Genomic DNA, 16348 nt, shown 5'->3' on the forward strand with positions numbered 1-16348 from the left:
AGGGAAGGAGCCCAATGTGTATTTGGGAGAAGAGCCTCCTGGGCATCAGGAAAGGAAAGCAGAGGACTGAGGCAGAAACAGCTGGCGCATGAGCAACAGCAAGGGGGGAGCCAGGCAGACTGGCTGAGGATACGGCCAGAGACATTCCGGGGGTCGGGTCCCCGAGGGCCTTGCAGGCCTCTGTAAAGACTCTGGAGTTTTATTCTGCATGAGACCAGGTGAGGGTTAGGGAGTAAGTTTTTGCCTAAACTAGTTTTAGTTAGGTTTCAGCCATTTTGGGACTTGCATAGAGAGCTGCTCTGAACATCCTAGTGCATGTCCTTTGGTAAACTACTGCATGTAAAATATGCCAATTATAAAGAAACCGAACCTGATCTATCAGTTTTTATTTGAATTAGTTCCAGTGAAAGTCAGGCAACCAGTCAGTGCTCATGGTACCACATTAGAGGTAACATATTAGGGTAAGGCCGTAAAGTACTCAAGAGTGGAGAATACAGAGATACATCAGACAGATTGCTTGACCTCAAGGACACTAGAGTCTAGGCGGGGATGAGAGGCATGCATATGAAGCAGCAACTAGCAAGGACACATATAGGAAACGCCAAAGAGTATCCTAGGCAATTTCCCCCATAATTGTTTGGAAGCGGGCAAAGTCCCTTTGGACTGTGTTGATACAAGATTTCACAGGGAATCTTAATAATTCCATAGAGCGTGATTTGGAAAAGCAGAGACAGGCTTGTAGACATTATCTGTCCTTGAGAAATAGCAAGAATGCCAGTTTGTATTTGAGGGGGCCATGGGTAGGCAATCTGAATAAGAATGGGGTTTAGGATTCATTTTAAAGGCTAGTAGAGCTTTAGATGGAGGTATTTCTCAAGCAGAGTATATAGGTGCATTCTAATCTAGGAATATTTGTATATTCCCTTTTTTCTCAATTATTCTGGTATATTCATACCACATTCACCATTACTAAACCTCCAAGTTCATAAGGTCTAAATGATTTAAATATATATATGTATTTTTAGACTGGCACAGAAAATTCATCCAGTGTGACTGTAGCAAGCCCTGAGGCGGAAAATAAGGCAGGCCAGACTCTGGAAAACAGCTCGTTAATGGCCGAGCTTCTGAGCGACGTACCCTTCACCTTGGCCCCGCACGTGCTGGCCGTGCAGGGCACCATCAGTGACCTTCCAGACCACTTACTCACCTATGATGTCAACGAAAACTTATCACGGTTTTGGTATGATTTTACTCTTGAAAATTCAGTGCTGTGTGATTCATAATGTTTATTTGTACCTTAAAAGCTTTAAAATACAACCTGTTTTATTTAACTTATTCCTTCTTCTTCCAAAGTGTTTATGAATAAATTCAGGAAAAAAAATTTTGGCAGTTAGCTTAATTTCTTCGCTGTTGATTTAGACATTGATGTGGAAATTGAAAAGTTTTTCTAAAAAGCAGTGGGAGTTTGCCGATATAAGAATGCTATAACAAGAATGTTCTGGATACCGTTTCTTTGAGTGATACATTTCAGTTTCCTTAAAGCCGTGTCAGTCCTTCCCACCTTGAACGAGCCCGTGTTTCTGCCGTTGTTTTCCACCTTGTTGCTGCTGCGGACTGCGCTCTTGCCAGCTTTCCCAAGAACCGCCCCTGCTTCTGCCTCAGGTGGCATTTGTTCTCTTCACCAGTGTATGAGGAGATCCACACTTCCTTTCGACCTCTGCCTCCTAAAGAAAAACATGTCTTCATGACACATATTATTGCTGATAACATCCTTACTTAGAAATCTGTTGGCCACAGTACAGATGGAAATGTTTTACTGCTAGAAAAACTGAAATCAACTCATTTCCAATTAGGCAAAACACCTAGATATGACTTTTAGTTCTTGAGTAGCCATTATTTATTCCAACTCAAAGAGAAAAGACCTGCCGTTGGTCAATAAAAACTGCAAAAGGAAGAGAAAAATTGTAATAGATAATTTTCTGTGCAATGTAAAATTTAAATCATATTTGTTATGAATAGTAGTAGCAATACGTTTTATTAATTCTGTGCCAAATTTTAAGCATATTTTTCACAAAGATAGAGTGCCATAGCAAAACTAAACACTGTGCATAAGGGTACGTTAATTATTCAAGTTTTAATGTGTTATGCATGTTTATTTAATAAACGTGGCATGGTCTTGATAAAAATGCTATATTATTTAAAAGATAAAGGAACATTTCTATTGACAAAAATGCTTCATTTACAAGTACTGTTATCACATGAGATGGATGATTAAATTAGATCTTTACATAGTTTCAATAAAACATCAGCCTAGGAAATATGACTTATACTAACACAAATGTGAACATTTTGTAGCAGTTTTTGTGAAAGCACATCCTTTTCAATATCCATGTTAATGTACCTTAAAGCTAAATGTAAGCATGTCATCAATTTATCTAAGTGTTAAATTTTGCCTTAAATACTTACACATTTCATTTATATTTATGTCTACCATGTTATAAATATGATTATATGTATTTTCATTTGTCTGCAAAAATTGTTATATTTAATAAATGTGAATTAAAATAAACTGACATTTTGATTAACTTCGGATCCAGAAAAAAAAAATGGTTTTATTAAAGTAAGTAGTTTGTGTAACACAGAGAAAAGTATGACATTTTCTCTTATATGTCAGTTTTAAGGAATAACAATGAAAACGATAAGATCACTCACTAGTTCCAGCTTAGCATTAAGTACTGGAGAGCTTTGGGAGAAATCACGTGAACATCTCTAGATAGAGCCCATCACAAAATTCAGTGAGTACTGGTATTAATAACATATTTTTAACAAAAATATTGTGAAAATGAGCATTTTACTTTTCTTATCCCGTTTAAAAATCAATGTTACTATTTATGCCTGGAAGCAACATTAGAAATCAACCAGCTAACTCCATTTTACCCAGGAGAAACCTGAAGCCTAGAAAGGAATAAGTCACCTAATTAGTGATAAATAAATGTTCACTTTTATAGTATTAACAATGATATAAATTCTAACAAAACTGTATGCTCTGGTGGGAAAGAGTTCAGGCTTTTGAGGCAGAACTGGCTCCCTCTCTTACAAGCTGGGGAACTTTGAATCTCAGTGTCCTAACTTCTGATGTACTGCATCTTCCGCTTGTGAAATGGTAACTGTATGGACCTTGTGGGTTGTGTTAGGTTTTAGATGGTGCATGTCAAATGCCTGGCAGTATAAAGCTTGACACGTCAGAGGCGTTCTGGGAACGAGAACTGTTATTATTCTCATTACTAACCACACACATAAAATAGTCTCATGAAATGCAAAATATATATTAACTAAATAAACTGCTTAATGGGTAAAATAAAAAATAGCTACCTTACATTTATTATAGATCCTTCTGTGCCATTATTTTTTTTCCATATTTAATATCTATGAAAAATAGTCCTACAATATGTTGGTTGACTCTTCTGAAATTCATTAGTTAAGAAATCCAGAGGGAATACTGTTTTTCTTCCCCCTATTATTAAGCATCATGATTTTTTCCTTAATCTAAGTTATCATTATAAAGTGCTACAGGTGTAGAATGTACAAATGATTTTCTGGAATCTTATTTTTGTCCCTAAAATATATGTGCAGGAAGTTGCATGTGTTTTCTTTTCAGCTTTAAAAATGGCATTCCCATCCTTTCCCAAAAACAGAATTAGAGCAGCAACTCTGTCCAATTTATTATTCTAATTAAATTTTGATTAACTGAACTTTCAAAATTGTATCATTAAATGTGAGCTAACGCATGTTTCTGGTTAACAGTTCTAGACACCCCACAATAGTTTTTTTAAAGTAAACATTCATTGACGCTAACACGTTTTCTCTTTCTCAAAATAAAATAATAAATTGAAAACAGCATGAAAGAAATATCTTCTAAAATTCCTAGAGAACTGATTTCTTATAATTCTAAGGGTGGAGATGGAGCAGCAATGAAATAATCTCGTCCTTGTTCTAAAAGAGTGGTTTTAGAACATTTAGAGCATTAGCTCTTACCCCCTTAATGCTCATGATAACGATCAATAAGTGAACACTACCCAAAGTAATCTAGCAAACAATATGTTACCTTCAGAGTTTAATACATTGTCTTACTAATCATGTCACTAATAACATTCACATGAAATTTAAGTGTTTTGGATAGGTGTTTGGAGGATATTATATCTTTCAAAGCCATTGAGGGATATAGGTTTGTTGACACTATCTTTTGAGCATTTGTGTTATATTACTAAGAGCATGACCTAAATATTATTGAAAAATCTAAAACTCTCAGAATAGGTCTGACTCCAATCATACTACAGTGGAAATGACTCTTTATGGTTTGGTGGATGGATGTGGGTGGAAAAAGAGCTAAAGAGATATATTGATTGGTACATAGGAACCCTGTTACAATCAATATAGCGATATATTAATCATCTTTTTTTTTCAATTTAAACAAACTTAACTTTAGAATAGTTTTAGATTTATAGAAAAGTTACAGAGCTCTTGTATACCTTTTACCCAGTTTCCCCTATTTGCTACAACTAAGGAACCGACATTGGGACATTACTATTAACTAAAGTCTACATTCCATTCAGATTTCACAGTTTTCCCCTGATACCTTTTTTTTTTACCTCCAGGATCTTATCTAGTATGATCTACTGTATTTAGTCATCAGACTATGGTTATGAGTTTGGGGAGGAATATCACAAAGGTAAAATCATATCATATCAAAGGAACATGCTATCAACATGACCTTACTGCCGATGTCAAAGTTTATCACCTGGCCAAGGTAGCATTTGTCTAATTTGGCCACTGTAAAGTAACTCCTCAACCCCTTTTTATACACCACTCTTTGGCATTAAATCACAAAGCACAGCCCATTCTCAAGGGGTAAGGAATGAAGTTCTACCTCCTTGAATCCACATAAATTACTTGGAATTCTCTCCAATTACTTGGCTCTTCTCTCCAATTTATTTATTTATTATTTACTAAATTATATTGGGACTCCAAATCTAAATTAATGGTGGCCAAGAGACCTATTCACATTTTTATAAAAGTTAATAAAGAAAATTTCAAACATTGTACATGGTACAGATGTATACCATTTGATGTTGGATATAATATATTCTATAATTTCCTCAAAATTCATCTTCCTATAAATATTAGATATATTTCTCCCTATCTTGCCATGACTATAACTGTATGCTCAACACACCTTTCCTGGAAGGCTACGAGTTGAGTACAGCGTTATAAGTAGAGCCCTCTTAGACTCTTAGCCTTTTCCTACCTCATTCCTATAATGTGTGCACCTTACACGTTATGTCATTCTTCAGCAAGTGGTGTTAGAGGCAAGGTGAAAATGTAATCATTTTCCTCTTTAAGGAACCAAGATACAAAGAGCTGTTCATTACAATAGATGAGACTTTTCTTAGTAATAGCAAAAACAAAGTTGTAGCTCCTTAAGTTTCTAAAGAAAGGTTTCATTTTCAACCTTTAAGCAGCAGCGTAAGGAAACAGCGTTCTTTCAGAGGGGGTAAGTGTCCAAGAAACTCTTCTTTGTAATTCTGATTAACCAAAACTCAACTGTGTGCTAAGCTGATCTCATCCAATTTCAGTTGGGGGAAAAGAGGAAGCAAAAAGAGTCATTTTGTCCTTGGAAGTAACCTGAATATAGTTGTTGGTTTTTTTTTTTTTTCTGTCCAGAATGTTCCCAGTCCCAATTTTCACCCCTACAAAGAAAATAAATTCCTTACAATCAAAGGTAAGGCAAAGGATAATTGCATCCAGAACAACCCATCAGCACGCTAACTCTGCACCAGCCTACAGACAGCTTGTTAGTTACAGCCCAGGCCAGAGAGGGAGTCAGACAATAGACCATTTCAGAGGTCAGCTAAGGAGACGACCTCCCACTTAAGACTGCTGCCAGGGACATACAATCCAGTGTCTGACATCTGGAATCTGCAGCTGCCAAGTCTGCCCCTTGTGTGGCCACAGGTGTTGGCTATAACTCTGAGACATGTGGAAGAAGCAATAGGGTAATGTCAGTTTCATTGTGCATATGTATGTTTACATATATGGTTTTTCTTTTAATTTTGTTTTTCAAAAAGTACATAATTTATTTTGTTTCAAAATTAATGTATTTCTGCATTGTGGCAAGGAACATTTGGGAGGCTAACAGAAAAGAAGCTTTTGTTCATGAACAAAGCCAAGCTTTTACACCTACAGGGTATACTATATACTAACATACTGTCTGTTGCATTTTCATTTGAATAGGCCTCCTGAGGACCAAAAAGAAATAAACGGATGCTGAAAAGCAAACACACAGTTAGTCTAAGATAAAACCTAAATACTCATTCTCTCCCTATATGTTCTCTCCCCCCTCATCCTCACTTTAAATCTTCAGAAGAATTTGTATTTATCAATATGTATTTTTTTTTGACAGGAAGTAGGATTTATTCGTGGGTATAAGAAGGGGGCAGCAGCAAGATTCTCATGCAGGGGTCATGATTAGGGATGGATTTGACCCCACAGCCATCTGGAATGAGCTGAGTTTCAGCTATTACATCTTCAAACTCATCTGCATTAAATTTAGTGTCAGCCCCACTTTTTGGAGATGTGCATCTTTTGGCGGCCAAGGAACTTGAACTTGGCCCTGCGTAGAACCTCATTTATTTGCAGCTCGGTGCAAATAAATGGACATGATCATTTGGCCAGTGTGGACTCTGGCCGCTGTGCCCTGGGGTTTTCCATAGGCACCCCACATACCTGTCTAGAGTCTAGACTGAGGACAGCATGAGGTCAGACATGAGTGTCCACTGAAAAAGGGATGTCTCCAAGGTCCCTTAGGGCAACCCATAAAAGCAGCAGCCTGCATGCACTACCACGGATGCTGCTGTTTTCACCCATGGCACACTGCGCCTCCATGGGGAAAAGAGCACGGTTGGCTTAATTGGCTCTCAATATGTGCTTCTGAGCATGGAACAAACTATCTAGTTTTCTATTGCGCTATGCCAGCTTTGACCATCAGCTAACTCAGCTTAAAACAGTAACACTAAGCTCTCCTCTTCCCCTTGCAGGAGACTTAGCTCCTGTTTGTGAAGCAAATCTAGAAGTTTCCACCTCAGGTATTTGAGGTTCCTAACCCTAAAGATATGGGCAGCAGTAAAAATGAAGATGATTAAGAGATGGGAATGACGCTTGTAAGAACTACAAAGAGCCAAAAGTCAGTAGCCTTTTAAAAATATATATATCTGTATCTCTATAATTAAATATATACTTTTGCCTTGTGCCCACCTCATAGCCTGAAATTAGACATTGAATTTAATGGAAGAGGAAAGAATTTTCAGATTTCATCTTATTGAATCTCTTCTATGGAGAAATGCTTGAATCCGTAGGCCAGTGTTTCTCCACCTTTTAAAGCCCAAGTGCCCTACAATGTTTTTTTCACTGTGTGCTTCTCTACATAGTCCTCCAGCCAAGATTTTTGACAGGTTTTACTTTGTATATCCTATTATAAGGGAAAAGGTAAATCAAATATGCCTTTTCAAAGTACATCCACTGTCCCATTTCCGTTAAGAATCAATGCTCTCTTGTTGATGTCCTATCACATTTATGCTTAGCACATAATAAATCCTCAATCAGTATTTGTAGAATGAACATACCAATGAAATAAATCATTAAATTATCTATAAATGACTTTACAAAAGCAAAGGAATAGAATTTCAAAACTTTAGTAGTTTTTCAGGGCCCAGCAAATTCCCCAAATTATCATGCTGTGTTTACATGGCTGAAAATAATGCTTAGTTTACTAAGCCTCTACAAATTGTGCCTTTGGTTTGTTTTGGGTGTTCTCCATGTTTTTCAGGTTGAGTTTTCCTCTGCCCATAATGACTATGTATGTCCTCAGGATGAGTAAGAACTGATTCTAGACAATACAGCGTATTTTGGTGCTGTGGATTAACTCATTTGAGGTTTTATCTAGCTGCCAAGTTTCCCTTTGTGTTCTTGGTTATGTTTGCATATATTCCTGTCCTAGAATTTATTAATCGTATCTGACCTGTCCTTGAAGAAATGCTTTCCCTTTTTCATATGCTTTCTTTCAAGCACAGTTGGGTATTTTAAGTCACGCTATTTTTTTCTAGGAGCAGGAGTACACCTTTCTTTTAGTACTCTCCCATCTCTCACTTCCTACTCAACCAGTTCTCTTCCCTTGTCATATAAGCATATTTAGGTCTTTCCCCTCCAACTCCAGCTATAAACTTTTTCCTTCTCTTTAGAGTCAAGCTTCTTGAGAGAGTGGTCTATATTTGTATCATCATTTTTTTTTTTTTTTTTTTTTTTTTGCTATCTATTCACTCCTCTGCCTTCTGTAATCTGATTTCCCACCACTGGTTAGAATCTCCCCCGAACTGGTTCATGCGGGAGCCATCTCCAACCTGCCAAATGCCTTATCTTTATTCTGTTGAGGCAGTTATCACTATTGATTATTTCCACTCTCCTGAAAGTGTCTTCAGCCTTGATTGCTGTAAAAGTGCTTTTCTGGTTCTCATTCCATCTCAGACGTTGGAGACTTCTTTTCCTAACTCTCCTCCTGAAATGTTGGTGTTCCCTAGAATTCCATCTTTGGCTCATTTCTCTTCCATTTCTCTCTTCTCTCTACACAATCATATTCATGCCCATCTGCCGCTGTTGAAACCCAAATTAATCTCTAGCTCAGAAGTCTCTCAAGTTTTATATCCACAGTTAGCTCTTGGACATTTCTTTTGACTCTTACTCTTAGCTTCTGTAACAGATCATGGTAGCTGTTGACTTTATTTGCTCCACATTCTTTCTCATCCCCCCTCCTATGCTCTCCTTTTCCTTGGAGAATTCCTTCTTCATTCCATATGGTCCTGATGGGAACAGCATACTTGTTACCACTCCTACACCCTCAGGGACAGACATATAACTTGACCTGGTTCAATCAGCATCCCTCCGCCAGCTGATGCTAGATGCCAGGAGAAAGCAGCAGCTCTTTTGCTGGTGTACTGCTGACGGCCATCCTCCCCTCTGTGTTTAAAGTCCTGACCATATCATTTGAAGCCCTGCATTACCCAAGCAGGAAATCTGAGTCTGTTCATTCTTCATTCTTACTCACCTCCACACTCAATAGAAGAACTTTAGTTAATTTTATATCTTCAAGGCTCGTCCCTTAAATGTGTACTCTCTTCGCCATACCTGCTGCCCCTACTTCAGTCCAGGCCTTTATCATTTCTCCTGATTTCCCTGCATCCACTTTAGCCCCCTTCTCATCCATCCTCTGTGCTAAAGCCAGAAGGCTTGTTAAAAGAAACAAAACAAAACAAAACAAAACACACTGACCCCTTCAATAGCACTCTGGTATCCTCTGGAGAACTGAAGTGGCTTAAGGCAAAAAGGGGCCCCACCTGCCTCTCTTGCCTCACCTCATGATATTCCTATTCATGTCCTCTGTGTTCTTACACCATTGAGCAATGCCCTGCACTGTTGAACATGCCATGCCTTCTCTAACCGTTTTTACATCCTGATCTTTTTGCCTGTGATACATGTGGAATTCCCTTCTTTTTCTTTCTTTTTTTTTTTAAATTTTTTTTTTCTCGTGGATGTTTGTTTTAGGGAATATAAAATTTAGGATCACGAACAATATGAAGCAATTTCGATCTTCCCCAAAGACAGCCCAGCCTTCAACGCTGTGCAGATGTAAAACTACTGGTGAGCCTCACTAAGAGCAGTCTGACTTATGCAGCAACGATGCATTCATATTGTTCTCATTAGTCATTAGTAGTCAACTTGTATAAAACACCAGAAAAAAGCAGAATGGAGCTCACAAAATGGGCTAAAAAATGAACCTGTCCTTGCAAAACACACACTAGAATGGAAGAAGAGACATTTTTCAAAAATATTATGTACATTATGGAAGCTGCGTTCATTCCAGCCATCTCGTGATCCCATCTGTGGCTAAATTCTTTTGCAAGGTTTGAGTCAGGTATCACTTCCTCTGGGAAGTCCTCTTTTTCCTCCTAAGCTGGATGGGATGTCCTCTCGCCTTCCTATAGCATCCTGTGTGTTCCTTTTTCAAGGCTCTTGATCCACACTGTTGTAATTGTTTGCTTACTTGTTTACTTCATAACTCTGTGAATGGATCCTAACATCCACGCTTAACATGATGCCTGACACATAGTGTGAGTTCAGTAAAAGCGTGTTGAATGAACAAAATTTCTTCACCATTGATTCAAGGAAATGAATGAGAGTTCTTGTCTCATCTACATTAGAATCTGCTCTTGAGTCTGTATTGGGAGCCTTTAGACAACCTTCTGGATGTTCACACTAGAATATGCTACGTTTCCCAAATGCCCCTGAACTTAGCTTATATCACAAATAATTTACCTTCTCAAATCTTTTGAAAATAGAAATGGATCTTTTGTTTGGTTAGCTGTATCAGTACTAATAAAAATATTTTGTATTTATTATAACCTTTTAGACAGTGTTGTCTTTAGATTAAATTTTGGGAAAATAAATATTATGAATTTATTTGTATTTATTTTAACCTTTAAGACAGTGTTAAGTCTTTAGATTAAATTTTGGGAACACAAGTGATTATGAATCTATTGTAACTTGAGTTTTATTTTTCGTTTTCCTTAATGTACATATAGAGGGAACTTCTAACTTTTAGTAAATCAACATTGATTAATGCTAATTAAATTACATGGCTCTTTTAAAATTGTGGATTTGTATAGATTCAAATATAGACCATAAAAACAATGCCTGATATTTTAATGGGCTGTGGCATTTTGTTTTTATGTAACTTTGCTGAAGGATTTGGAAATTTTGACCTCTTTGGTAGTGGGCCACATTTTTGAAGGATAAGCTCATTTTACTTTTGAGGAAAAAATAATTATCTGAGGAAAGAAGACCATCATGTTGATTTTTTTTTCCTGCCATCAAAGCAGGTCCTAAAATATTCTTTAATTAGTCCATTCATTTTATTGCCAGTTTACTACATGAACTCAACTTTGTGATTTCTGTAATGGATTATGATGTTGTACAATTTAGTCAATTGAATTTCTAGCCAGTGTGGTCACCACATTAATTATTGCAACCTCTAAAGTTCCTCGTAGATGGAAAGATAAAGCTAGCTATACTACAACATTTTCAACAAATGAGGTAACAATAGTAGCCAATCTCTTAAAATATTTATTTAGTCTATAAAAAGAAAAAAAGAAAAAAATCCCCTGTTATACTGGTTAACAAAATTCTGTATTTCTGTTGTCTGAATAACAAGTTGCAAATACTTTATAACATCAAGAAGTAATAAAACCTTTCATTAGATAAGTTTTCAGCAAAAACAGTCTTCAGAACTAAACTCAAAAAGAAATTCTAAAGCTTTATTACCTTCCTATTCTTGATTAAAACATTGTGTTAAACGAGTATCAAGGGTCAATAGTTGTTGGGGTTTTTTCCCCCTAATTGAAAGACGATCTGCTGAAACAATCTCTGCTCATTTTAGGTTTACCACCCTAGTAATTTAAGAGTCTACATTTGGCAATGTACACCTATCAGAAAGTGATTATAGGAAGAAAACCCTCATTAAGCAAAGCAGCTGTCTCCTCCCTGTAGGTTATTTCCATTCTGGCTTTTCCAGTTTCCTGGAGATACCCTGGAGGCACTATTTCTCTTTCCATGGTAGACTCTGAAGAGAGCTTCATTTCCCAGTCTGTCACTACCCTACAGGTGGGAGACCATCGAGCTTACTCCTTTTGTTGTGCTGGAGGACAGCAAAGGTAAAATCCTTCAACCTGGGCCGGCTTTGTTAGGCCTGTTAATGTACCCAGCACTCAACAAAATATACCACACAAAAGCCAGGGCTCTACTCTTACCACCTTTCATTCCAGAATATAAAATAGCAGGTAGCAGTAACAATACCAGGTTGACTGCCAAAGACAGGTTGGATCATCAAGAAATGCCAGGTAAGTGAGCCAATTTAAATGAAATGATATAAAGAGGTGACTGGGGGTGTGGGTGGGGTTGTGACATGTGGTGGTTATTTGAAGCAATTCAAGAAAATTTGTTGGAAGCTAGTTTATTTTTTTAATTCATATATATTCACCTTGCCTAGAGTGTGCGACATGAAACACAAGATAAGAAAACACAAGGTATGGGCCAGGGATGGGAGTAGTGGAACAGAATGAGAATCCACAGCACCTAGAAATGAAGTCATATTCCCTCGTGACTAGCTGGGAAATAAGGAGCTACTTAGTACCTTTATGGCACCACTCTCACTGTTGAACCTTATGCCCCACGGGAGCTCATCCAGGCAACCTCTTTCCTGCCTGCTTAGCCCCTGCCACCTTTCCAGCGCCATGTAATTCAGTCGTCTGCTCTGCCCGTACACATTCTACCCGCTGCTCAGTGCGCCTTAGGTCCTGGCTCCCTCGTGAACGTACTCTCAGCCTGAAGTCTGCCTACCATCTCAGAATCCCAGTGGCATTCTGATTTTCTGACTGTTTCTTCCACTTGTTTTCTGAAGAAAGTATGTAGTGAGTCTTGACTCTCTAAATAAATTGTAAGCTATATCAGGGCAAGGTGGTAATTATTCTATAAGCTAAAACACTTTGCACACAGTTTGGAAGTAAGACCAGATATATAAAGGAGGAACATTTATAACCCAAACATTCTCAACAGGGCAAATCAGTTCTTGGGAAAGCAGAAGTATCTTAGGTATTAAATGGTTTTTGGCTCTCCAAAACTCAGCTCTGCCCAACAGTTCTGATCTCAGTGTTTAATTTGTCTATAAGGTAGGATTTAAATTTTTTTCTCTTTGAAGGAAAAATAGTTGAGAAGTACTACTATAGCCTAAGGAACCAGGTGGATCAAGGAATATGTTTCAGAAAAGGTGAGAAATATCATTCCCTAAGATGAGATGATGCGGGACCTCCAGAATGTGGGTGGCGAGTGGATTTTAGGAGTCCTCTAGGGCGTTTTCACTAGATGCATCCCTTTAGCTACTGTTCCAGTCACTATCCTCCCAGTTAATTGCAGTTTCATGTCTCTCTATTCATGAATGTAATAAATTTTTTAATTCGTCTCTTTTTATCATCACATTAATTTCATTAGAGTATGCCTTTCCAACAAGTAAAATTTCCCCCTCTCGTTCATGTCTTCAGTTATTCAGCAGCGTCTCCCTAATGTTTTCTTGAAGAAGTAATACACTACAGATACACTCACAGTCTAAAAATGTCTTTGGATTATCAGCTGATTACTTACATTACAGAATAATAAGTAAACATAGGGAGGCAAACAAGTTTAAAAGCCATTAAGTTCAGTATATCTAGGTCTGAGTCCTTGATTTGGACAAATTATATAACCTAACTGAGCCTCTATTTACTTTTCTCTGAAATGGGCATAATGTTTGCTTCATAGTATTGAGAACACAGTTAAAGGAGATATTACATGTTTACTGCTTAGCAGAGAGCATTGTGAATTGCCATTATGTGGTAACTACTGGCAATAGTATTTGTAAATAATATTTGGTAAGGCAATTTTCATTTATTTATTTTTACTGATTGTAGTATGAGAATGGACTGGGTCAAATCAAAGTGATATAAAAGTTTCCTCTTCAGTCACTGGTTGGCTCAGGAGAGAAGGCCAGGGTTGACTGTTCATGTTCTGAACCACCTGTGGTTCTTGCCAAGCACAAGGACAGGGTGCCTCAAGTCCACTCTGGAGACAGGCAACACTGGCCCTTGACTCCCTGATAGTCCTCCCTAGAGATGACGCTGTCCACCCCTTTTGGCAAATCAATTAACATCCATTCATCGATATCCTCTTTTAACAAATAGGAGGAGGATACCTGCCTTTCTTTCCTCCTAAGACTGTGGAGATCAAATCAGTTTATTTGTTTATGTCTATTCTGTGTAAGGCAGTGTTAGGTATGGGTCCTATCAACACAGAGGTTACATTTGATCCACTGACCACAGGCTCTTTCTTATTTATTTAAAACCCTTTGCTTAGTGCTTAACACATGGTAAGCACTCAAAACCTAACAACTGCTTATTTGTTATGTTATTCTCCAAAACGTATCAATTTAAAATGTAATGCTGACTAATGACCTTAGGAAAGTGAGAGCCCACATGTGCCTGGGTTTTTGACATAGATGGTCTGTATGAACTGTCTGGGTAAACGATTCAGTTGTCTATTGATTTTGGATAATAAAGTGTTTAGAGAATACTTGCTGTTTATAATGGATCAGGTAAAGATGAAAACTAGAGGGCTTTTGAAAGTAATATTTTCTATTTTAAAAATCTCTTATCTGAAAATAGCATGATTTAGTTAGGATTTCTTCTTTGAGTTACTAAAGCTGTAGATGGGTGTTGGGAGAGAGTGGATATGTAATTCTTTCTGAATTCTACATTTTTGACATTTTCCCAAGTTATTAAAATACATGTGAGATAGTATCATTAAGGAGGTATGAGAAATAATCCATAGCTATATTATACATTTATGAATTCATCTGTCCGTAAAGCAAATGGCCATGGAATAAAGCAGTCACTTTTATATTGACAATACTAATTTAAAAAATCTCTACAACCACCACTAACAATGACTTTATTTGCTAGGAAGGCACATATTCTAGACTAAATTTTGGCCTAGAGCATCGCTATTAATTCCAATATGTCACAGGATAATCTTACAAAATGTTCATAGCTAAGCATTACATTTGTCTTCTCTGACACTGTAACAGATTCCTTAAAGAATTCTTTCTTGCTTAGATGTGGCTGGTACAAATCCTCCCAGCATTTGGCTTGAAATTGTTGCTGGTCCCAACTATTTGACTGTAAACTCTTACCGCTTTTAGTCACCATCTAAAAATTTAACCAAATATGCATATTTACCTCTCCTGAAACATTTTCCTTCAAATCAACTTAATTGACCTCTTCTCATATCCCCTGTAGAATTAATTTTATTATATTTCAACTTTTTTTTTTTAACTGCAAGAATGGAATTGTCTGACTACTAAGTTGAAGGCACGGCAGTCATGAAATGCTAGGTTCATGCTCTCCCACCAACAATTTATCTTCCTTATGGCCTTTTACATACTTCAGTACTCATTAAAAGCCTAACTAGTAATCCTCTATTTTTACAAGAAAACATTAATTTTTGGTTTCTTGGCTTTCGCATGATTGCGTTCAAGTGTTTCTTTTATTTTGGAATTTCTGGTTCATTTTTTTTTTCTCTCTACCTTATTTCCTTTATTCTAAGGCAGAGTAGAGTTAGAGATGATTTACACCGAAGAAGAAAAATACACAGCCCCAAAGTGAAATTCCATGGGATCTGAACTAGGTTTCTTTAGACCTTGGGATGACACTCTGTCTAGATTTATCCATCCCTTTTGGTTTCTTGGATGTGGTAAGGAATTCTCAGATCTCTGCTCCTGTCCTTTGAGATTCAGTAGAATGAATAGAGATGCTCATGAAATGTCTCTTAAGTCAATGTAATAATAAATGCTCCTTAAAGTGTTTATTTTAGTCCCACATCTTATATCATTTAACACACCATGCGATATGCATTCTACCTGGTGGACGCCACTGCATTCTGCTTAGGACTTCCTATAGGTATGGTGTTAATTGAGCCAAAGAACAATTATTATTTTCTCCTATGAAACAGAACTTTACTGTAGCCTGTAAGTACAAATATATATGGGACATTCTGTTTAGTTAAAAATCACATAATAAAATAAAAGTGCACTTCACATTTTGAAAAGTCACATATAGAGCTAGGGCTAAAGAAATACACTAGAGATAATAAAGAAATAATCTAGGTGTAGTTCAATACCTCACTAACATTTAGCAATCCTCAGTCACTGTAATCCAAACTCAGTATTTCCCTGAGCTTAAGTCAATCCCAACTTAAATACAGAGCCTTCTAGGGCTTGTCCATCTGAAGCTCTTGAAGGATATTTCTAGAAAGCCCTACATTTCTCTCTCTCAACAAAGCTTTGCCTGCTGGTTCTCAATTTGAAAGGAGGAAGAAACTTATTTGCCAAGAATAAAGATCCATTTGCTTTTCCTAGGTTGCTACTGTCTCATCTAATCTAAAACATACAGAAATCTAAAAGGAAGTGATACCACTAAACATCATCAGAGAAATTTCAGTGTCACTTCTCAAACATCCTCCACTTCCCTGTATCTACTCTAGCTTCAGTCTGCCTTATTTTTAAGATGAATCTCCTCAGAACCATTTTTTAAAAACTTATATACAACATTTATAGTATTATGAGATTTTTTTCACTCTTTATTGTCCTGCTTATAGTACA

The 16348-nt window shown here is 37.1% G+C and overlaps 1 protein-coding gene, 1 long non-coding RNA gene and 1 other non-coding gene across 9 annotated transcripts in view; 1 reads left to right on the top strand and 2 right to left on the bottom strand.

Moving 5' to 3' along the window:
- The window catches only part of UMAD1 (UBAP1-MVB12-associated (UMA) domain containing 1), a 198192-nt gene extending 182402 nt beyond the window's left edge, over positions 1 to 15790 (top strand). For all 6 annotated transcript variants that reach the window (XM_036231080.1, XM_036231078.1, XM_036231079.1 and 3 more), the window contains one exon: positions 1026 to 15790. In XM_036231080.1, coding sequence (XP_036086973.1) covers positions 1026 to 1283 — 258 coding nt within the window. In that variant the 3' untranslated portion in view covers positions 1284 to 15790. The remainder of the gene's footprint in view (positions 1 to 1025) is intronic.
- LOC107504468 overlaps positions 1 to 16348 on the bottom strand; it is an 86517-nt gene that overhangs the window by 9316 nt on the left and 60853 nt on the right. Inside the window, exon 1 of one of the 2 annotated variants that reach the window (XR_001595488.2) lies at positions 1562 to 1675. The exons of the other annotated variant lie outside the window; for it this stretch is intronic. This is a non-coding gene — a long non-coding RNA (uncharacterized LOC107504468). Of the gene's footprint in view, positions 1 to 1561; positions 1676 to 16348 lie in introns of those variants that run through there. 2 annotated transcript variants of the gene reach the window in all.
- LOC118610870 lies at positions 6843 to 6977 on the bottom strand. The gene has a single exon (XR_004954131.1). It is a non-coding gene; the product is annotated as a small nucleolar RNA SNORA70 (small nucleolar RNA).

This window comes from Rousettus aegyptiacus, unplaced genomic scaffold, assembly GCF_014176215.1.
Source record: "Rousettus aegyptiacus isolate mRouAeg1 unplaced genomic scaffold, mRouAeg1.p scaffold_m13_p_13, whole genome shotgun sequence".
Classification (NCBI taxonomy): Eukaryota; Metazoa; Chordata; class Mammalia; order Chiroptera; family Pteropodidae; genus Rousettus; species Rousettus aegyptiacus.